The sequence below is a fragment of the Seriola dumerili genome, unplaced genomic scaffold (genome assembly GCF_002260705.1).
Source record: "Seriola dumerili isolate Sdu_G_001 unplaced genomic scaffold, Sdu_1.0 BDQW01000110.1, whole genome shotgun sequence".
NCBI lineage: Eukaryota > Metazoa > Chordata > Actinopteri > Carangiformes > Carangidae > Seriola > Seriola dumerili.
This window is the reverse complement of record NW_019174365.1, coordinates 12,232,730-12,254,933: the sequence shown is the minus strand read 5'-3', so window position 1 is coordinate 12,254,933 and position 22,204 is coordinate 12,232,730. Positions and strand designations below refer to the sequence as shown.

Genomic DNA, 22,204 nt, shown 5'->3' with positions numbered 1-22,204 from the left:
TGACGATGACAGTTTAAAAAAATTAAAATGAAAAAAAAAGATGGAGTAGATATGTTCATGTCTTATTCCTCGCATTCTGTCTTCCTTGTCAAAAACTGGTGCCTACGTCACCCACAATGCAACTCGACTTGAGTCGCGCAACTCCACAGATTTGGGTGTGTTATGCTAGCTGCGGCTAACATCTCTGCTTGAAGCTAACATGTTAGCCTCAAGCAGAGAAGGGGAGCAGGCTACGGTGGTCTGGTAAACTCACTTCTTTGTAACTCCACACCACCAGATTTTTTTTAACTTCCAAAACTTCTAGTCTTCAGACCCAACAGACGCTGACTCAAGTGACATCACATGAGGTCATTTATCAGATCTGATGCAGCTCCATGTGGAGCCACACAAGGCTTTATACAACTCTTTTGACTATAGCTGAACTCCCTGAGATCATTTCATCAAACAGTTAAAGCCTGTAATTGTCTGTATCTTCAGCTTGTTGGCTTTCATAGAATTCAGTTAAGGATGTGAATATCTGCTGACATACAGTATCTCACAAAATAACTCCGCTTTGGTAGATTTCAACTTTCCAAGTTTTGCTTTAGGGTGAATAAGGGTTGCATCTCAAATATATTCAAATGCATGGGTGTTGTGTTTTGGTTAGAGCTGAATTAAACAGTGGGTACAAAAAAAGAACAAGTATACTGTTAAAATATATATATATATATATATATATATTTATTTCCTGAAGGTAACCTGAATTTGTTTCTCACAACCCTGCTTACGTACAGAATCTGAGTCACAATCAGAACCTGTACAGCCTGACGCATCCGCTTTGCAGGTTGTGATTATTCATTTACTGACACTGCATTAGAAATATACTGATACAACTCCATGGTAATTTTTGAGACCACATTTTGAGATGTTGTCTTAACTGATTGCATGGGTACATTGCTATTAATAACTTTAAACTCCATGTCAAATGATTTTAGCTTGTTTAAATGTGAGAATGACCTTGTTTTGAACCTCATATATCATATATTCACTAGCAGACTAAATCAAAATAATTTGAACTGTCAGCTTGTGAGTTGTATTGCCTGAAAGCCCAAGTGATGCAGAACAATATAGAATTTAACAATAATTAAACTGATCCGGATTATTTGACTCCATAGTAAATTATACTAATATTTCTATGTAGTTTGGTCAATCAAGGACAGGGGGAAAACATTCTATGAGAAAACTACTTTTCCTTTTTTTAAGTAACACCATATGTGCACGCATGTTTCAGTCCACGTGTTTAAGTATGAGCAAGTGTACATTACCCACACGCACACTCACTGAGAACAAGTGCAAAAGTACACAGCCAGAAGGCTGTTCTCTTTCTATGTGCAGATGAGCAGACTAGAGAGCAATGAGAAAGCACCACAGGGACAAAGAGCTTGTATCTCAACTGTGTGTCACTTTTTATTGGAACAGAAAGAGCAAGGAGGTCAACAGTACAAAAAAAAAAAAAGGAAGAAATGGGGAGTCAGGCTTGGTAGTTAAGCAGTGAGCGGTCACTTGGCGCCCAGGGTGAGCTTCTCCAGGTCATGGATGCCCTCCTTGTCAATCAAACGGACAGTGAAGGAGGGGAGGTTCAGGATGAAGCGCTTATTCAGCTGCAGGAGGGAAAAAGATATAGCAAGAATTATTAAGACATAAGATGGAATTTATTATATGAGAAATATTAAGATAAATGATATTATCTTAATAATAAATAAGCAGAACGGATAGTCACATTATGCAGAAACCAAAAAGGGAAAAACAAAGGGATGAAGTGGAATACTGACTATTAAGAGTAAAGGCCAATCCAAGTGTTTTTAATGTCCATCACAAGCCCGACTGATGAAACAGATGCACTTCCGTCTTATCAAATATATCAATCCACAATGACTCAGAGAAAGACCTTTTCACATGTTTGAAATCTCTGAGTCTGTTTCTTCCTCTTGTAAGCTTTGTGAAGAGTAACCTCCACAGGCGGCTGTTTAAATCACATATATCTGCAGCTGTTTATATGTATGTGAACTTATTAATGGCATCTGTAATGATTGATCAGGGCTAGGAGCTTGCTGGTTTCACTGTAGGCAGACTCCCATTAAAAAAAAAAATCAAGGAATGAATCAATAAAACAACGCAGATTTCTTCCCATGGAGCCTACATGAAAGCTCACTAATATTCAAATCAGTCTGGTGAAGACAATTCAGCCGGCCGCTGTCGCTCCAGTTCCTCGGGTCCAAGTTTTGTGCGGACAGCCCGGACAGAAAGATTTACTAATACGAGTAAATCCAAGGCAAACTGAGTTTAATTTGTAGCCACCGGGTGCACTGAAAAAATGTTGGAAGCTACTTTTTTTAGAGCTAACTTACCACTTGAAAGGCCGAACAACATAATAAACAATTAAATAAGACGATTATGATTCTAATTCATACAAAAAGGAAGAATGAAACTGTATGAACTCACCTCCTCAATGCACTTCTTCAGCAGATCCACCGCCTCATCCCGGGTCAGATCTAAAACAAAAAAAAAAACAGAAGAAAAACAAAAATGAGAAGGGAACAGAAACATGAATTAGAGACATAACGTTGAGTCTTTCATTAACAAGACAAGATCTCTGTCTTGTTCCTGCTGTAATCATATGCCATTAGGTAAACTCTTTCAGTGCCCTTAGTTTGTGACGTGGCCAAAGTTTGATTCGACTCCATAACCTCTGCAGGACACACTCTACACACTTGCATTATAATTTTTCGTTTTCTCTTGACTTCCCAGTCAGTCTCGCAGGAACAATAAACTGCAAAAAAACAAGCGCGGGGCATTTCTCTGCACTGACCTGGTCTGTAGTAGCGGTCAAGAATGGAGAGAGTGAGAAAGGCTCCATAGCCGTGGGCAGCGAAAGGGGCCTTGGCCAGCGAAGACAGGTAGTCCATGTAGAAGAGACCTGGGCCGTCTGTGTCATCATAGCCCGCCAGCAACAGGTTCACATGATATGGAGTCTGGAGACAGAGGGAGGGGTGAGTAATATTCAGGTCTATAACAAGGATCCTTACAAGGTGTTAACCTGGGATGTAAAGTAATTGCATTCAGTGTCACTTTGTTTATGCTGCTGATAAAATGTTGATGTAAATGTCACCGAGTCAGGAACACTGAAGTGAAACCAACGGTAACCGCACCAAACCACGTTCTTCAACATCTGTACACTAAACCAAAAACTGCATGTATGGATGTATCACCTAATATTACAATTTTAATTAGTTCTAATTTTAATGCCAATTTCGACCGTTTTGTGACTTTTGCAGGGGCTATAAATTAATGTAAATCTCATTTAACACCGACTGCTTCAAAAACTGATATCAGTCATGGTACCAGCTGATATGGGAAAACTTTAAAACAACATCATCAACAAAAACATGTTACAAGGAGTCTCTTGTAAAAAAAAAAAATATAAGAAAAATGGAGCATCACATCCTTAATATCATCCCATGCAGCCACATGAAATTACTGGGGCGGTGTGTTCAGTATGAGCACCTTTGTGTTTCTGGTTGAGTGGTACTTCCCCCCAGGCAGTCCTGATGAAACAGCAACATGTATGAACACCAAGGTATTCTAAACAGCCATTAGCACACCGCAAAGCACATTTTGCACCATCAGACATGTATTTAAATATTTTAATATTCTTTGAAAAGTTCTCAGCGAATGCACAGAGCAGCGTTTTACTGTCTTCAGCAGCAGCTGGTTAACAGCTCTTCACAACACATCCTTCAAAACGCCAACATTTCTGTTTATACACCTTTTCTTCTGCTGCATTTTGGTCAGGAACAAGTGCAGCCATGGTGTCAGGTAGGAAGATGACTACTCCCATATTAAGTGACAAGTTCCTAACTTCAGAGCACCTTTTTAAGGTGTATTCCATCTAGTTACTTTTGCACATCCATCAAGTTGAGGGACTCAGAGACAAAAAAAAAAAATGGCCAAGGCTGCATTCAGACCCACTTTAGGCCTGCGTGAAAAACCATAGCCCTCCTTGAGCTATGAACAAGACGAATCATTACAGAAAGCAAAACCTATTGCAATCTTCATATGTGCACCTGAATATTGTTTTAAGACAGATTTGGAAAAACTGTGAAACTATCTTTTAAACTGTTCATCAGGCATTTCCTCGTTTCATTACTTCACCAGTACCTTTTACACGCCCTCATCAACGCAGCCCCTCGTGCTGTTTTTGGTCTGAGCTGAGGCTGAGATTTTTTTTTAAACTCTGGAAAGCTCCATCCAGAGCCACCACAGAAATTATGCAACCGTTTTCACAGGCTGAGTGGTATTCTTTGTAACACGTAAAATGAACTTCATGTTAAAAAAAAAAAAAAGTGTCCCTTCACTTGCAGAAGCTCCTGGATTTGTAAACACAAGGTGGCAGAGGTTGGCAGAATTTCTGCATTCAGTTATTTCTTTTTCCCCCAGTTAGAGGTGCTGCTAACACTGCCATCAGCATACAGATTGCAACAATGGTGGCACTGACTGTACCTGATCTCACACAACCGTTCCTCTGAGCAGCCGGTCTCATCAGCCAGTTCATGAGAGCAACACATCTCACCACTTGAAAAGTACAACTTCTCTTTCTCAACTTACTCCAAATAAATTGCTCCTAATTATCGACTTTGATTTTCCAGCTTAGCAGAGACACGGAGCGACTTCCACAGCGGCAACATTAACGCAGCATAAACAGCAGCGAGCGAGAGAGGCGCACACAAGAGGCTGAAGTGAGAGCGCACCGGGACAGGGAGAGGAAAGGTGAAAGGGCGTCACAGGACAGAGGAGGTGTGCGTGTGTGTTTGTGTACGAGGGGGAGAATCAGGGTGTCACCGACAGTGTGACATCTGCTGGGAGTCAGCACCCCTGTTGCTGCCTCCATCGCGCCCTCCCTCCCTCTTCATCCCTTCTTTCGCTCCCTCCCTCCCCCCTCCACTCTCCGCCGCCTTCACCCTGTGCCCTGGAGTAGCGCCAGGGCTCATTAAAAACTTCTAAAGTCGTTTCTCTTGCCCCTATCCCCCACCCCCCTCCTCTCTTTTTAAATTACATCTTTTACGCTTCCAGCCTCTTCTCCCTTCTCTTCCTCCAAAACACTAATTTTCTCTCTTCGTTTTTGCAAGCCACTGTTCCTCATTTTAAAAAATCCCTTTAAAGCTAGACAATTTTTGGGATTTCAAAGCAACTTATGGCCTGAATTCTTTGCGGATGTATATGCAGTGTGGTGTTTTTGATTAAAATGCAACAAGAAAAATATAATATGGCGTTCTCGGTCGTGCGGAGAGGCAAATGATTCACATGATGCCAGGCAAGTTGTGATCTACACACCTGCCCTCTCATTTCAATTTATCTCTCAGCCGACCTGCTTATTTCTGTGACTTGTGTGTTTGCCACAAGGGCAACGATGATTGTTATGCTCCCTGTGGAGTAGGCTTTAGTGTCTGTGTGTGTGTGTGTGTGTGTGTGTGTTAACGATGGTTTTGAACACGCACACACGTGAAAAAGAGAAACAGTGTGTTTGTGAGTGTGCACGAGGGGTGTGAATCTCAGGTTGAAAATCTTACCCTGTGTGTGCGCGTGTGTGTGTGTGTGTGTGTGTGTGTGTGTGTGTGTGTGTGCGCGCACTTTAACTCCTCCGTGAGTCTGCGAACGCCCCAGTGGCGTCACCCCCACCCACCAGACACCTGCCTCACTGGTTACAATGTAACAATAATACGGACTTGGCATCAAAATAACCTTCCCTTCCCATGTCACCTCGGAGGGAACCAGGCACCTTGTTAACCCAGCCACCTGAACTCACACCCAGGTTCACATGCAAACAATACACATCATATGTTTTATCCCCCTGCCGCGAGTCGAGCTCTCAGCCAAACAAGGCGACCGTTGTGCCGCCTAACAAAAGCTTCACCTGTGCGTTACTACCATCGCCTTCTGCACACACACAAAACCGCTCCCACCTGGTTTTCAAGGTAGAGTTTGACATTTCGGGAAATTACGCTCATTTGCGCTCGGCACAAAACCCACAGGAAAAGACCACAACATGGAGCAGCTACAATTCAGTTTTTATATGGATTAAACAAACAAGATATACAGTGTTAATTAGGACTCTAAGATTTTCATTATTGATTCATCTGAAGATGTCTTTCTCGATAAAACGTTTAAGCACTTGGTCTTTAACACATCAGAAAACTACTACCCATGATGGAACCATCAAATGGTCGGTGTTTTTGTATGAAAACTGACTCAGACAATTAATTATCAAAATAGTTGTAGATTCATTTTCAACCAACTGATTCATCGTTGCAGCTCTAGTGTTGATGAGCGAGCTGCAGAAGTGTTGGTATGTGGTATTGTTACCTTCGGAAAGAGCCAGGCTAACTGTTTCCACCTGTTTCCAGTCTTTGTGCTAAGCTAGGCTAACCAGCTTCTTGAAGCTTCACCGCACAGACATGAGTGGTATCGATCTCCTCATCCAAATCTCGGCAAGAAAGTGAATAAGTGTAGTTCCCAAAACGTTGAACTACTCCTTTAGAACATCGGCTTCATAAAAAACAGCTCTAGCTGTGACACAAATTAAGGTCACGTCGCTAATAAACCACCACAAACTCATCCCCAAACTCTCCTCATCTACGTTCCAGCACTCCCCTCCCTTCTTTCTTTCTTTCTTTCTTTCCTTCCTTCCTTCCTTCCTTCCCTCCCTCCCTCCCTCCCTCTCTCCCTCTCTCCCTCTCTCCCTCAACCTATTTTTGCACCCTGCCCCAGGGCATGTTCTCTTTATTGGCATTTCTCCTCAATCTGCTGTATTAATTGTTCATCTGTGCAGGAGCAGGGGAGCTGCGTGCAATATGGCGCTAGTAATTATTTGTGCCCATTGTGTGCTAAAAAATATTTTACAAACCCATATGGGGCCAGCTGTAGATCACCGCAGCAGTGAGGCTAACTGTTGCTGCGGCCTTATAGAAAACTCCACAAACAGCTCAAACTTCACAGATTGACTCAATTTTACTTCTTCAGTTTACCGCAGCAAACATCCACATATATACAAAAACTGATGACTGTGAGGCTTTTAGGCTTCTACATAAACCTCCAAAAAAATGAAATGTGATATTTATAAATTCTCTGCCTCCCCTGAGTTTTGTGGTTTCAATTTAACCTCATGTCTCAGCCTCCTACACCAACTAATCCTGGTGTACCTGTCAATTCAATATCTATCAATTTAATTTCTATTTATTTTCAATGCACAAATATAGCACAATTACAGTACATGAAACGGGAAAATAAAACAAATAGAAGCAGGGCAGAGGCTTAATTTCTATGCCCCTAAAACTTTGCAGTTGTTGTTTTGTTCTGTGGTGAATTTCATGTGTATCATTACTGATATGAATGCAGCAGAGTCGAGGCCTCAGGTGATTATGCTTACCGCTAGTTTTTTTTCTTTGTCTGCTCTCTAAAGCTTGAGTGAATGCAGTACTCCAGAGGTTAGTGGAGTTGTTTTTGTGGACGGCAAGCTGGTAAGCACACAGTCGTATGCGAACACGGTTTCGCTTACTCTGCGCCGAGATGCGCTGCTGACTTTAGCTAACTACACCTCCTGGAGGTCTGCAGCCACTAGGGTAATTTCATCTGTAATTTATCCTGCAGGAACAAGGCCATCAGAATTAACAATATACCACTGATTAATTTATCAGTCAGTGGGTTTTAACCTAGGGGTCTGGACATGCTGGCAGAATCACGTGATGTTTTTTTTTTTTTTTTTTTTTTTTTTCGGGGGGGGGGGGGGGGGGGGGGGGGGGGGGGGGGGGGGGTTCAGAAGATGATTTAAGGATGGTAGAAAAAGAAAAAAAAAAAGAAAAAAAAAAGATTTGATATACAAGAGCAGATCATTATCTTGCCTTTCTGTCTGGGTTAAACTTTAATCTACAATGATTTAATCAGATTAATTAAAATAAATTCCAACATATGCAGCCAGTTCCCCGGACATGAATTGAGCTAGATCTTAGACTACAGGCGTTTTTTAAAAAAAAAAAAAATCTACATTAAATTTTCTTTTCGTCAACAAATGGGCTTAATCCATGTCTGAGAAACCAGCCTGTAGCATCAAAGACCATCTATGCTGCACATGTTTTGTTTTTAAAGGTTATGGACTATAACAGATGAACTGCACAACTGTTCATCACTTTATGGAATTTTTGTTTCCATCGTAGTAAACTACATTATTAAAGAGTCGAACAGTTAACTGCTGGTAGAACAAGTCAAAGCTGCAGTAGATTCTGAGGCTTTTTTTTTTTTTAAACCAAAATTACAAAATTTCATGGCTTCCAGATTCTCAAATACTTTGTTTGACTGTTTGTCATACAAAACAATCAATCTGCAGACATCTGCTTGTGCTGTAAAACAATTTAATAACCGTTTTTTTTTTTTTTTTGCAATTTTCAGACACTTCACGGACCAAACGGTGAATCTATTAATCAAGAATGTAGAATAATCGCTGATGAAAATAATGAACCATTCACTGCAGCCACAAAGTCGTGAGTAGGTACGAATTGGTTTGAGTTACACACACAGTTGAGATACTTTTTCAAGGAGAATAATTATTGACCCAAATAAGACACAGAGGGTCAAAATTGTTTTATAATTAAGAGTCTGTCAGACTTGAAGTTGATATTAAATGTTTCAACACTTTAGCAGATGATCTCTTTCCCTGTTTCACATTCAAATGGACAACACACATTACATATTCTACATACTCAAGATGTTCTGGGGCAAAAAAAAAAAAAAACCTGTTTATACAACATAATTTGCAAATGTCCATGTACTCTGGAGGTTGATGTGAAAAGAGCATAGCTGGAGGAAGGTGTGGGATGCAGAGGAGAAACTGCTATTGCTTCAGATTCTCAGCACTCATGAGAACGCGGCATTAGTAAATCCTGCACTCATAAAACCAAATTCATAACCGTGAGGCACAAAAATAACGATACAGTTGCAACTTATGACAAGACATGAATATAAATGTTATCCTCCACCACATGTGCAACCTTGACTGAATAACACGATCCTAATCCTATAGGTCCCTCTGTGTGCATGTATATTGTATCTGTGTGTATGTTGACTCCTACTCGTTCTCACACTCCAGTCTGTGTGGTGTTGTCTACTGGGCCTGGTTGTTCTCCCCTGGGACCCCCACTCCTCCTCCTCCTACTCCATCCCTATCCCCCGTTCGATGTGTCCCACATTCCCATCTCTGCCACACTAATTGTTTTTTGTAATTATTTTCACCCTTCTGCTATTGTGACAGGCAGCGGCTGCACTACTCTTAACAAATTAGTGCAAAATATACAACGCACGGATACGAGAAGCAGAGATGTCTTAGGCAGGGTGTGTAACATCTAAAACTAATGCAATTGCACGAAGATAAACTATGTAAGGACAGGAAATGATTATTTCCATTAGTGATTAATTTGCAAATTATTTTCTTGATTCATCGATTAATCGTTTTTGTGCCATCACATAAGCAGCAAATCCTCACAAATGACAAGATGGAACTGTGAAGTGTTTGACAAATCATTAAACGATTAACAAAGTTTACTAATTGCTGCAGCTCTGAACTTAGTGCTAAGTTAAAACAAATGCAAAATATATAGAGCAATTAATTGATTAATCAACAGCATGTTAATCATCAGCTATTTTGATAATGGATTTACGTTTAATTAATTTTCTGAGATTTTATTAACCATATTAGTACGGGCAATGAAAACAATTATTCGTTGCAGGCCTAAAAATATGTATCTGAATGTTTTTAAAACACATTTATTTTATGCCTTTTCTGTAGATGCTCATTTAGGTAGTCAACTGTAGTTACAAGAGAAAAACATTATTTTGTAGTAACAGGTACTGTATCCATACCAAGTTAGCAAAGTGATACATAATGATTGGTATGTAATGAATATCTTCAATATGTGTTGTAACTGGGGTTTAACCTTAAATGACACTGACCTTAAAAACTTTACCTTTAAACATTAAAAAGTAGAGTAAGTATGTTGCTCTTATAACTAATTAATTCGCTAAAAAAAGTACTTAATTTAGAGAGAAAGTCTCAACACATAATTTCAAAAAGCAGTGCACATTGCAAACTATGTTCAGAACAAACACACATCAACTCATGAAAATGCAGACAGATAAATCAGCTGGTTAACTTAGCATGCTTATAAATCCAAGCTTATGTAATGAGGAAAAATTTTGCACCTTCTTCTTTTATTTTTTTTTAATTTATCTATTTTTTTTTTTTTTTTTTAAAAATCAGCAAGTTTTGTTTGGTTAAATTTTGGTATTGAAATACTGAAGGTCAAAACCCTGGTATTTTGATAATACACCCAGAGGACCTGCACAGTCAGGGTGGGGGACAGCGCTGCAGGCTCAGGTGTTGCCATGAAGTCTCAAAGGGAGAAACCTTCATCACCATTCACAACAAGCTGACAAATGTACCTGCCTCTGTCAAAATGCATCTCCTGATTCAGCCTAGATGTCTCAAGCTGATATCGACACAAACACAGGTATAATTGCACGTGAGACTTGATTCCCACCTGAACTTGATGACTACTCATCTACAGCTATCACGACTGTGTCACACCATCTAGACAAGCGAGGCCTCTATTGTGTTTGAGTGTTTTCATCTGCTGTTTTAACCACAAGAAATGAATTTCAAGCAGAAATTTAAACATATTGTTGATATGAATGAGTAAACCTACTACATATGGTTACTGTACCAGCAATTTGAATTGAGTATTACTTTAACTTATGGGAATTAGTCTGTGATTCTATCCTTTGTTCCCTGCAGCAAAATGAGATTGAAAATGCTAGAGGAATGTAACTAAGTTAAAAAAGAAATTAAAATATTTATAGGTATATTCACTTATCACTCCAATAATGAATATGCATAAATCCGACGGTGACCACTGGTACAAGAGATTAATTAGCTACTGTTTTGTTAACTGCGAGAATACACAAAGATACTGGTGTTGAAAGTCTTCACAGTGGGATGGAGGAGTTTGCCTGAGCAGGTAAAAAAACAAAAATGTTCTCTGGAAGCATGAAAGATGGAGCAGGTCTGAGAATACATGGCAACACAAACTGCAGCAGATGGTGCGCCTTTGCAAGTTGAATTTCCATTTTTTGGAGACACCAAAAGACTGTTAAGCTTGTTCTCTGTGAATAACAATGTGTGGACTTTCAAAGACAATTTTTGATTACACACAATCATATCTGACAGTAGTAGTAAAGAAAATTGTATACAAGGACAGAATTATTTTGCTAGTTGCCTTTAGTAGCATCATAAAATCTAAAGTTACTATATGTAAGAATGCCAAAGAATTTACATGTATTAATCACTTTTCCATTGCCACGGATTGTGAACTGATTGAGCATCATTTCAGGAATGAGGCCTTTCCTGACTTCCTTGTTTGCCATCTCAAAAAAACTTAACATTGTGATACTATAGTCTCATAACTATCTATCTCCACACTTCATTTTAGTGCTATGTCAGTGTTGTCAAATATAGTCTACAGACTCAAACGTAGTTTATTGTCAGACTGTAATAAAATTGTAACTTCAGTTACCTCATCTATCAACATGATAAATATGCTACGATCAATCAGTTTCAGTCTTGTGAATGTCACATCAGTGTTTTGCCCAATGCCCAGGATGCTGACTCAACGCCTAGCTACGGAGTACAAGTATTCATGCAAGCAACAGGATGCAGTTCACATAATGGCTACCAGTGTCTTTTTTTGAATGTTACACATAAAACCTTTAACCTCAATTAAGTGTTGTAATTTAAAATGTGATTACATCTTAAATTATACTCTCTCTCTCTCTCTCTCTCTCTCTCTCTCTCTCTCTCTCTCAAACACCCGTTTGGCTGGTGGAAATTCGGAGTCACTTGTTATTTTTGCATTTTGATAAAACATGTTGATTTGTGGAGACTCTTACTAACTCATTACGTGCATTTCTGACTAATTTTCTTAATAAAGAAGAACTCATTGCTATAAATTCATTGGATGTCTGCTGAACTGATCCAGAGTGACGCAAACTTTATAAAGTTGTCCCACAAAAGACAACGTCCCTTTGTGTTATTGAGTGCAACTGTGAGGTTCAAACAAGAAAATGTGACAATGCAATGCCTCAATGCAAACAATTATTTTGTTCATGATTATTGTCACACACAGACCCAATATTCCTAGGACGTGAGAAAACAATCCTCTGAAATAAAAATTAGTATCACTGTTTTATGGGAAGTGATGGTCCTTTAACAGACTGGCAGTAAAAGACCACAGCATTCAAATAAGGTCAGCGCCGACAGTAACAAATGATGGAATATTTCTATTGGATGTGTCAACAAAAGGTGAAATAAATATTTGAAATGAAAAGGAAATGTTCATCCCCTTCTGTATGTGGTCTTTTACGCTCTGGCTATACAAGCTAATTTTGTTTTTAAAACAACAGTTAATTTGATACTCAAAACAGACCATATCAGTAACGAGTATCGCCCTCACAAACTGAGGCAGTTTAAATGTTACGGTAATGTGTGAGCAGGAACAACTAACCTCTAGCGAGGTATAAGGCTTCAAGGGATTTTTAATGTATTATCAAGGGACAACTCTTTGCTCCACTGAAAACAGCTAGGAGCTGAATTCTTACTATTCAAATTTCCTTTAACTGTATTACTAGCAGTTATGTTATTACTGTTATTTGTTTTCCTCTTTCTCCTGAAAATCACAATGGATAGTGTGCACTGTGCACCGCTGGATTTCTCTTGATGAGACTACAAATACAGCTTTGTGTGGCTTTAACAAATGTGTTAATATTCACAGGCATATTCATTCAGTTTAGGCAATTTCCCTCTAAATAAGATTTATGTTGTAAATGGATTTATAGTTATAGATGAGGATAATTACCCTGCTCCGAAGGTAGTCTGCAAGGTTCTTTCGTGTGAAGTTTGCTGCTGCTGCTGGACTGAGTTCGTATCCTAAGAATAGGAAGGAGAAAAAAAAAGACATTAGACACAAAGTTGTGCATGTGTGCTTTTTTTTTTTTTAGGAAAGGTATTTTTCCTCACAATATGACATTTTATCAATGACTAGGGAAAGGCATTAAGTCTTCATACTTTTTTTGTAGTGTCAAAAATGCATCTGTAGCACCACAAACCAAAGTACCAATAGTTTGCATCGCTGATCAGATTTGTATTATCTTATGTAATTCAGATAGCTCCTGATTTAAATGAAAATTTGTATTTTATTTAGACTGTTTGTACAAGTGTACAATGTACAAGTTTGGCACTTACTTCTTTAGTTAAATAACAACTGTTTTCAACAAAAAAATATACATATTCCTCAAAATAATATATCAGAACAAGTATAGTTTGATCAATGGTACCAAAAAATTGGTAATGAATGGGAACCTGTATTTATAACTGTCATACAACACCCAGTGGTGTTAAAGACAAGTCACTTAAGAGTTGAACTGGAGATTGTGTGGCATAATCATCATGTCTGAAGTCCTTACCGTTCCTCATTTTATAGAGCTGAACATTCTTCTGGATGTACTCTGCAAACTGTACTGTGTCTCCTGCTTCTCCAACACATAGCAGCAAGATCTTCTCACTGAGTTTGAACATCTTGTCATAATCTGAAAAACACAGAGCACGAAATATGACTCATTAATTTGCTTTAATTCATTATTAAAATGTGCATTTAACTGTCAGATTGGGAAACGTTAATTCAGCAATGACTTTCACTTTCACTGTTACAAGCCTGTTTGATCATCTTGATTTACACGAAGAAAAGACTTGCTCAACCCAAAGCAATACGTGCCGATGGCTTTAGTTGTGTTGCTATAAATCATGGAAAGAAAAAATGTCCAAATTTTGCAAAAAAACAGAATGATAGAGATTTATGTGCCACTTTACTTAGCCCCAGTTAGCTTTGTTAGCTCAAGTCACATTCAGATTGTGTGGTAACGTTACATTGTGAGTCTTTACGTGAAGTTACACAACAGTACACTGCTACAAGAGGAAGTTTTAGTGATTATTCGTCAGCAGAAAAGAATAAGATATAACCACAGCAAGAGCTAATAAAGCAGGCATGTGTGTGCTAATTTAGCTTCAGTTACCGGCTGAATGGCTAATGCTAAGCTAACGCGTTGTCATACCGTGTTTCATCTGAATGATGCTGCTGGCTGCGACATTATCGGCAGCGACGAGGACAAAATCCGGCCCCTGAATGCCGATCAAATATTCCATCCCGAATATTAGCTGTGAGTTGATGTACTATAAAATACTTTGAAACAGCAGGTGCCTCTTGGCCGCGGATGCACAGATTACACAGCAAAAGTTTGAGACGATTGACGCAGGCTGAGTACGTCACCGGAAAACACGCTTTCGTCCTTTCTACGCGACGAGGGCGGGCGATTTGAGCGGACTCACTGAGACCGAAAAACCATCACCGCTTTATTTCAAAATAGACACGACAAGAATCGATCGTTTTCCCGGTTGAAGGTTAGTATGAACGAAGGGACGCCTCAAAGCGTAATGTCGGAGTCTAATAAGCTCAACGGCTCGCTGCGGAGACGGTCACCGCGGTTGAGTTCTCCTTCTCAGGCTAACATACAAACAGACAAAAAAATGGCGACGGTGGCTGTCTGCGTTAAACGCTCCATAACTGTGAGGAAAATAGCTCCCAGAAAAACAGTCGCACCGTCGGAGCATAACAAGGAGAACACGCCGAGACGGTCGGGATCGGAAGGCGACCAGCAGAAAAAGCAGGAGGTCTCCACTCCAGGTCCAGCCCCGGACTGTGGTGGCTCCTCCTCGGCCAAGAAGAAGAAGAAGAAGGCCGCTATGCCCTCACCGATCCTCCCATCCTCACCGCCGCCCTCTCGTCCCCAGGGGCCGGCGGTTGATCCAGAGGACGCGGTGTGGTCGCAAAAAGTGCGCCGGTCCTACAGCAGGCTCAGCGACAACTCGTTGAGCAGCCCTGACTCCCGTGAGACTTTATTTGGCTTTGAGAAGCTGCAGACCCCCGAGGTGGTCCATAGAGTCCGGCCACCCAAGAGAGGTCTGGAGGCCTTAGGGTCCTTGTCTTGTCTGAACTCTTTCACGTCTTTGCTCGAGGCGGATGACCGTGGTTCAGCTTTCCCCGAGCCGGACCCAAACATCCCTGGAGTGGCTGTGGTGAGGGAGAAGAAGAGGAGGAAGAAGGTCCAGCAGATAGACACCATAGAGCTGGACACACTGGCTGCAGAGATGAACGCAATGTTTGAGGAGGCAGAAGAGTTTGAGCTGGTCGTGGAGTAAAATACTGAGACTGAAAGTCTTGGACAGATTGAAGGACTCTCTTATGGCATGCTGTTTCTGTCAATGACGTGCTGAAAAAACACTGACTCCTGGTTTGCTTCATACTCAAAAAGAAAAGCTTTCGTATATTTCAAGTTGTAAATGTTGATTCTTTGGAGGTTCTTATGTTTGGTTGTTCATTTAAATGCTCTTAATGTGGTTGATTTGCTCTTTATGTGGATAGTATGGTCACACATAGGTATTGTTTTGATTTAAAAATGTCCAGTAGACAAGTAAACCAAAAGCATGTTCTTTCTTTTTGTTATAATTAAAACCTTTTATATAGATTATCTTTTAGAACTGAAATGATTAATCAATCAGTCATCTGACAGAAAAATAATTGGCAACTATTTTATTAATTGATTCATCATTTCAGTCGTTTTCAAGGAAAAACAAGTTTTAAAAATGCCAAATATTCTCTGAATAGGATGATTTGCTGCTTTTTGATATATATATCACATCAGATCATTATAAACTGAGTATTTTGGGGTTTAAAGAAATTTAAAGGTGTCACACTTTGGCTCTGCATGATGGTCATTTCTTTTTGACATTTCCTAGACTGAAAAAGTAGTCAAAACATAATCGGAAGATTGATTGATAATGGAAATAATCGTTACCTTTACCTTTTGCTTGTCTTGCTGACTTGGTATGATAAAATAGCATTTTGTTTGTTTTTATTAAATGGGCTTTGACTGTGTTAATTGACTTCACTTATTCATCACAAACTGGTTGTGCATAAAATACATAGAGGGAAAACGTGACGTTTGCAGGACTGGTATGATCTGGATGCTTCACAGACAATTCTTTATCAGGAGTTTCTACCCTTATACGTTGAAATGGAATTTTGTTTCTCTTCATTGTTCGTTTTATTTAAATTGCTGAAAAACAACATAAATGTCAGTAGCCATTCAGAGGTCTCCAACCAGCTTACATCACTTTAATTATGTGTTTACATTCACATTTGACTTACTCAGAAATCCAGAATAACACTGTAAAACAGTGCCTTTCAGTGTTGTTGTTGGGCTGTCATCACACATCTGTGTTTTCATAAGCATAAAAGAAAACCTGTCATGGTTTTTTTTTTGACTGTACATGTAAATAAATACTCAATTAAAATTGCCAATAGATATTTTGAGATTTTGTCCTGTTTTCTTTTAAAAAAACACACATTCAAAAACACAGTCATAGGATTTAGAATTTCTCGTAGCCTTCATAAAAAGGAGTCCAAAACAGCCAGTTATTTGTGCAATCTGGGCCTAACAGCATTACCATCTGAGCGGAGGGTTGGAATTTAAAATCAGAAACTCAAGTTATTTCTAAGGCTACACGATGACACCAGTTTGGAGACAATGCCATTAAAAACCCACCTCTATAATTAGCCAAAAGTAAACTGAGCTTTGAAATGCGTTTGTTGAGCTGAGGTTTTTGGGGGATGACGGCACTCATTACTAACCATGTTAATTTGACTGGGGTCTAATAAGGTAGTAGCCAAGCATGATGACTAACAACACATTCCTATACACAGCAGTGGTCTCCAGTGACTGATGAGGCAGACTGAATGAAGGAGTGGGTGGGCGATCTGTCTGGATTTAATGAGGATGGTGGACAGGTAAAAACATTTTCCTCCAGAGTCTCATAAAGGTCTAAGTGGGTGTTGTTGTAATTTACACTAACAAGGAGGGATGCTGTCTGCTGTCACGCCTGCTTCTAACTGGTGCTTCTCTCTTAAATAAACTAGTCTGTGTGGGGTCATGAGTTGTTTGACTCTAGATAATTAATTATTTAAATACATTTGCAGCTGATTAACAAAACAGGTGACACATTAAAGGAAAAATTTGAATAAAAGATTGGAAAAACATCAAGTACAGATGCTTCTACACAGACCACAGAGTCACCAGATGGTTAAATGAGTATGGAAATGCTCTTTACCACCATCATCAAAACACCAGGTTAGGCAATATCTTATAGAAGAAGTCCATCCCTCCTGTAGAGGCCCAGCACCTTATTTAGACACTTTGCTGTTTTTGCCTTTAATTTATAACCCAACTGTAAATGTTAAAAACCAGGCAGGTTAATTGATTCATTATTTGCTCACGGGTCTGAGATTTTCAACAGTACAGAGTCCATTTTTTCAATTCTTTTTATTAAATCATGTGAGGATTGTCAAGGGACAGCAGCAACAAAGGCCTGGGTATTGAATCTCAGTATTTGGGGTTAGGGTTTTGGTTGTATAAAAAATTTCAGTAGTAAAGTATCATAAAGTATCAAATGCTCTTCTTTATTTTAGTTGGACCATTACTGACTTAAGTAATGTTTTAATAATTAGATGTTCTACTTCTTTATTGAGGTTAACATTCTGGTAAGGCTAGTTGGGTTTAGACAACATTTAACACTTTGGTTTCTGATAAATGAAAAAGGGGTTTTGTAGGAAAAATTTATACAAAATAAGGTAAAAAATAAATAAATAAATAAATAAAAGTTTTGATATATCTAATAAAACGCAGCAGAGAGTTGAAAATTTTCAGGCAATACCCAGCCTGAGCAGCAACTGAATTATTTCTATTTACTGTCAATGGATTCTGTCTCCGTGATTAAAAGAGGAAAACTTTGAGAGACACTTGGTTCATGCTGGAGTTGAAGTTTGCGTATACTCATGTTAATATGTATTCAGTGCACCACTTCATACTGTAAAAATCACGATGCTCCTTATCCAAGTTACAAGTTACAACCATTGACAAGATCAACCCCCTCGGGGGCCCCAGGGCAAAATATTGTTGTTGGGCACCTCTTGACCTCCACTATGGCAACTTCATTAATTCCCTTGGTGCCCGAAAAACACACCAGAAGATTAAATAGTTGATTAGATGATTGGCAGAAAAGTAATTGCCAACTATTTTGGTCGCTGATTTATTGTTTAAGTCCATGTTTTATTTAAAAATGCCAAAATTTGTCTGGTATCAGCTTTGAAAATGTGAACTTTTTTCTTCCTCTCAGTTTTCTATTATAGCAAACTTAATATCCTTCAGATTGGCATTTTATACACTGAAACAATCAATCAGTTATCAAAGAAAATGCTGATATGAACATAATTAACATTCTCCTATGATGAAATAATTCTACTTTACCCAAGGTTTTCTTTCTGTTGATTTGGTAAACACAAAAGGCAATTTGATAAAACAACAAATCCATGTAAACTAAACTTATAATAAACAATATAACTGAAACAAAAAAAGGGTCTTTAAGCTAGATTTCAACACAGCAGGGCCAAAAAGATGGAGGATGGAGTCCCCGTCATAGCTGAAATTGTACTTTAGTGTTGCAAATGTGTAACAAATCTTTGATTAATCAGATTATGTAGACCCAAATGATGTGGAGTAAACCTGGGACTTTTGGGACCCCCGGGTGTCTGCGGCTCCTGGGCATTTGGTAATCCAGCCCAATGCTGTTGATAAAGACAGAACTGGCACAGCTTTCACTGCAATGCATTATCAGGTGGAATCATAATAAATAAACCCTGAAGATCTCTATTTAAATATAAGTGATCCACACTGTTGCAGAGGATGCTGACAAGTACATCATCTCCACCTGTTATACCTACCTTGAAACAAAAAAAAAAGCAGCCATGAATAAGGTATGAAGTTAGATGTTTACCTCTGCTTAGAGCACGACGGCACGCTGATAGTATTTGTGAGTGTGTATGAGAACGAGACGCGTAGAGAAATAATGAGTGTGTGTGAGTGTGTGTAGTAGTGAACGAGTAAATCCACAATTTGCTCACGCATTTTAGGGTGTGCAAAGCGTGCTCTGTTTTCTTCCGCAGGTGCCATTTCATCTTCATACTCTTCATTTGGCATCTCAGCTCCCTAGGTTGCTTTCAGCACAACACATGGTGGCATGCCTTTTGTATATTTTTAACAAGGTATTCATGTCTACTTTACACTTCCACTGAAAGTTACAAACAGAGTGAAGGAGGAGGGTGTTTTTTTTTTGAGCTGTCACTGCCAGAAACAGTTATTGATTTACAATGCTGCTGCTGCTGCTGCTTTTTCTTTGGAGTCTGTTCATTTTTTTGGGGAGGTTGGATATTTTACACTCATATTCATGTGTTTTTTTTTTTTTTTTCTACCCATCTCTCCCTCTGCTCCCCCCCCCCCCCCCCCCCCCCCCCCAGGTCCCCTCCCACACATACACATACCCCCCCACCACCACCCACCACATTTCACTCACGGCAGTTGTCGCTGGTTCAGCTTGACTGCTTCGTTAGGGCTCATCATTTGCATTCAGATTAATTATCTAATTACCGACAAATGTCCGGCGGCCACCCCACACTCCGGCTCGTCAGCTCTCAGCCTGTAATTATTTTAATCATTTACTTTCATCTGGAGCGTTCCTGCCATACTCCTGTGTTTAGAGGCCATTCTTAATTACCCTGCCAAGACACTCTTTTCATGAGAGGGAGGAGAGGGAGGAGAGGGGTTGGTTTGAGGGAGAGAACAGAGCAATTGGGTGAGGGAACGTGTGTGTGTGTGTGTGTGTGTGTGTGTGTGTGTGTGAAAGAGAAAGACCAATGGGGACATGATCCAGAGGCTTTGACAGCACAGAGGAAGCTCCCTGCACTGCTGGATGCTCTTTCCTCTCTCTTCTTCTTTTTTCTCTCTCTCTCTCTCTCATCATCTCTCTCTCTCTCTTCTCTCTTCCCATCCACCCCCACCCCCTTTACCCCTCCCTCCCCTCCCTCCACCTCCCCCAACCAACTTCGCTCATCTCTCCTCTCAACCCCCCCACCCCCACCACCCCATCCCTCCCCAACTCCCCCGCTCCCTCCTCCACGCCCCGCTTCCACCGTTATACTTCCTCCCTTTTTCCCTTTATCGCGAGCACACACAGGAATCGCCCGTGGGCTTCAGTGCTCTGACTGCTAATACACTGACACACACACACACACTTACACACACTTGCACACACACAACACACAGAAACAGGCAGACAAGAGAGTCATGCGCCCTGTTTGTGGCACTCATCACGATGCACACACACACACACACACACACACACACACACACATCTTTCCACTATCTGCCTGGAAAATCTATACTCCTCTCAGCTCGTCTGTCTGTTTCTGTCTCTTCCCTCTGTCTCCCACCATCCCTCCATCCATCAGACCTGCATGGCTGCACTCTACATATCTATCTGCTGCCTGTCTTTCTCTTTCCATCTCCCTTTCCTTTTTCATCCCTGTATTTGGACAGCCTCGCATCAGGACCACTGCTCCATGTCCTCGATGAGGGGACAGGGGGTCATCTCCCTCTCTCTCTCTCCCTCAGTCTCTCTCTCTCTCTCTCTCTCTCTCTCTCTCTCTCTCTCTCCCCCCGTGTGACCGCTTCATAATGATGCTCTCACTCAACCCTAAAGCCTCTCACCCCTCTCTCCCGACTGCTCTTGTTAAGAAAAACAAGAGTGAGTGAGAATGAGAGGGAGAGAGAGATACAAGCTCTGTAATTGGGCTCTTGAATATTTAAGTCACTGGGGATGAAAGTTTAATGAAAAGATGATTATCTACCAGTTTATCACACCACTGTTTCATATTTCATTTTCATATTCTCGTTCCGAGCTTCATTGTCCGTTTTGGCAGCTGTGGATACAGACTTTATGATCCAGTGCGTGTTGGAAAATACTGAGCAAAAAGAGGAAAAGATGGAGGAGACACTTTTAAAAAAGACGCATAAGGGACATTTAGCAACATATAAGAGCGTCTTCAGTGTCTCTCTCTTTGTGTGGTTTATGTTTCTTTTTCACGCTGATCATCATTCATCTTGTCCATGCTCTGTCCATTTTGACAGCTGCAAACATCGAGTTATGAGTCAGTGCATGTGAGAGTATAAATGCAGTGATACTACTGTTGAACTGCAAGGGGCTATAATAGAAAGGAAAAACTGGAAGGAGAAGCATAAAGAAAGTCTTGTCATATATAAAATCCCATGAACAGGGCATTAGGACAGGATTTTAGAAATAGTTCATGAGTGGCCTCAATGCACACAAACCAGAAAGATCTCAGATTTTTTAAATATTTTGAGACATACAAACTGAAGTGCTCATCAACAGTGGTGCGATCGCTTAACTTAGAAACGAGTTAACAAACTACACGGTCAGTGACTTTGAACTGAGCTGAATGAAATAATGATGAATTTCCACCTCTGATTTACCCCCATATAGGTCACTTCCTTTTTCTAAAATGTGACCATAAGGCTGCAGTATTGTTTTTGTAAGTTCAGGCCTGTTAATCAAGAGTATAACGTAAATCTTGGTGATGCCGTCTTAAGCCACCTAGTCTTGAATTTCACACATTTGTGAACATGAATCGGTCCATTATTGTGCACACATCTGGGAAGCCAGTCACAGATTATTTGCACAAAAATACTTGAATCAAACACCAGGTCTAAGTTTTTGAGAGTGTCACTACTAAATCCCCTCAAGTTGCTAAAATGCCCCGATTCACAAATAAGACACTCTCTCTCTATATATATATCTAAACATACATGCATAAAATACAGATGAAATGACTTCTGTGTCATCAATGGTAGCTATATCCCTGCCCATGCATGAGCAGAGATACACAATGTTGGTTGAGTTTTTCACTATTGTCATATAATAAATCTGCTCTTTTGTTGCCTTCGTTGCATGCACAAGGAGACTTGAAGTGAATGTGTCTATTTACACATTAATGAAGAGATGAATTGACTGACAGAAACCTTGGCTTAAAGCATCAGATGGCAACTT

General features: G+C 40.0%; 2 protein-coding genes across 2 annotated transcripts; one reads left to right on the top strand and one right to left on the bottom strand.

Annotated features, from left to right (window-relative positions):
• Window positions 1-1,421: 1,421 nt before the first annotated feature.
• Window positions 1,422-14,429, bottom strand: psmb2 (proteasome subunit beta 2). Its single transcript, XM_022747591.1, has 6 exons — window positions 14,245-14,429; window positions 13,600-13,722; window positions 12,993-13,063; window positions 2,849-3,011; window positions 2,482-2,531; window positions 1,422-1,640 (listed from the first exon to the last, which is right to left on the bottom strand). The coding sequence occupies exons 1-6, from the start codon at window positions 14,333-14,335 to the stop codon at window positions 1,539-1,541; spliced, it is 600 nt and encodes a 199-aa protein (XP_022603312.1). The 5' UTR covers window positions 14,336-14,429; the 3' UTR covers window positions 1,422-1,538.
• A 118-nt stretch (window positions 14,430-14,547) lies between these two features.
• On the top strand, window positions 14,548-15,796 carry cdca5 (cell division cycle associated 5). The gene has a single exon (XM_022747590.1). The coding sequence runs from the start codon at window positions 14,597-14,599 to the stop codon at window positions 15,386-15,388; it is 792 nt and encodes a 263-aa protein (XP_022603311.1). The 5' UTR covers window positions 14,548-14,596; the 3' UTR covers window positions 15,389-15,796.
• The last annotated feature ends 6,408 nt before the right edge of the window (window positions 15,797-22,204 follow it).

Coding starts and splice junctions, on each gene's coding strand:
- psmb2 (XM_022747591.1), bottom strand. CDS start 14,335: ATGGAATATTTGATCGGCATTCAGGGGCCGGATTTTGTCCTCGTCGCT. Junction 13,064..13,599: donor GCTCTATAAAATGAGGAACG/GTAAGGACTTCA, acceptor TCCTATTCTTAG/GATACGAACTCAGTCCAGCA. Junction 1,641..2,481: donor TGAAGAAGTGCATTGAGGAG/GTGAGTTCATAC, acceptor TCCCTCCTGCAG/CTGAATAAGCGCTTCATCCT.
- cdca5 (XM_022747590.1), top strand. CDS start 14,597: ATGAACGAAGGGACGCCTCAAAGCGTAATGTCGGAGTCTAATAAGCTC.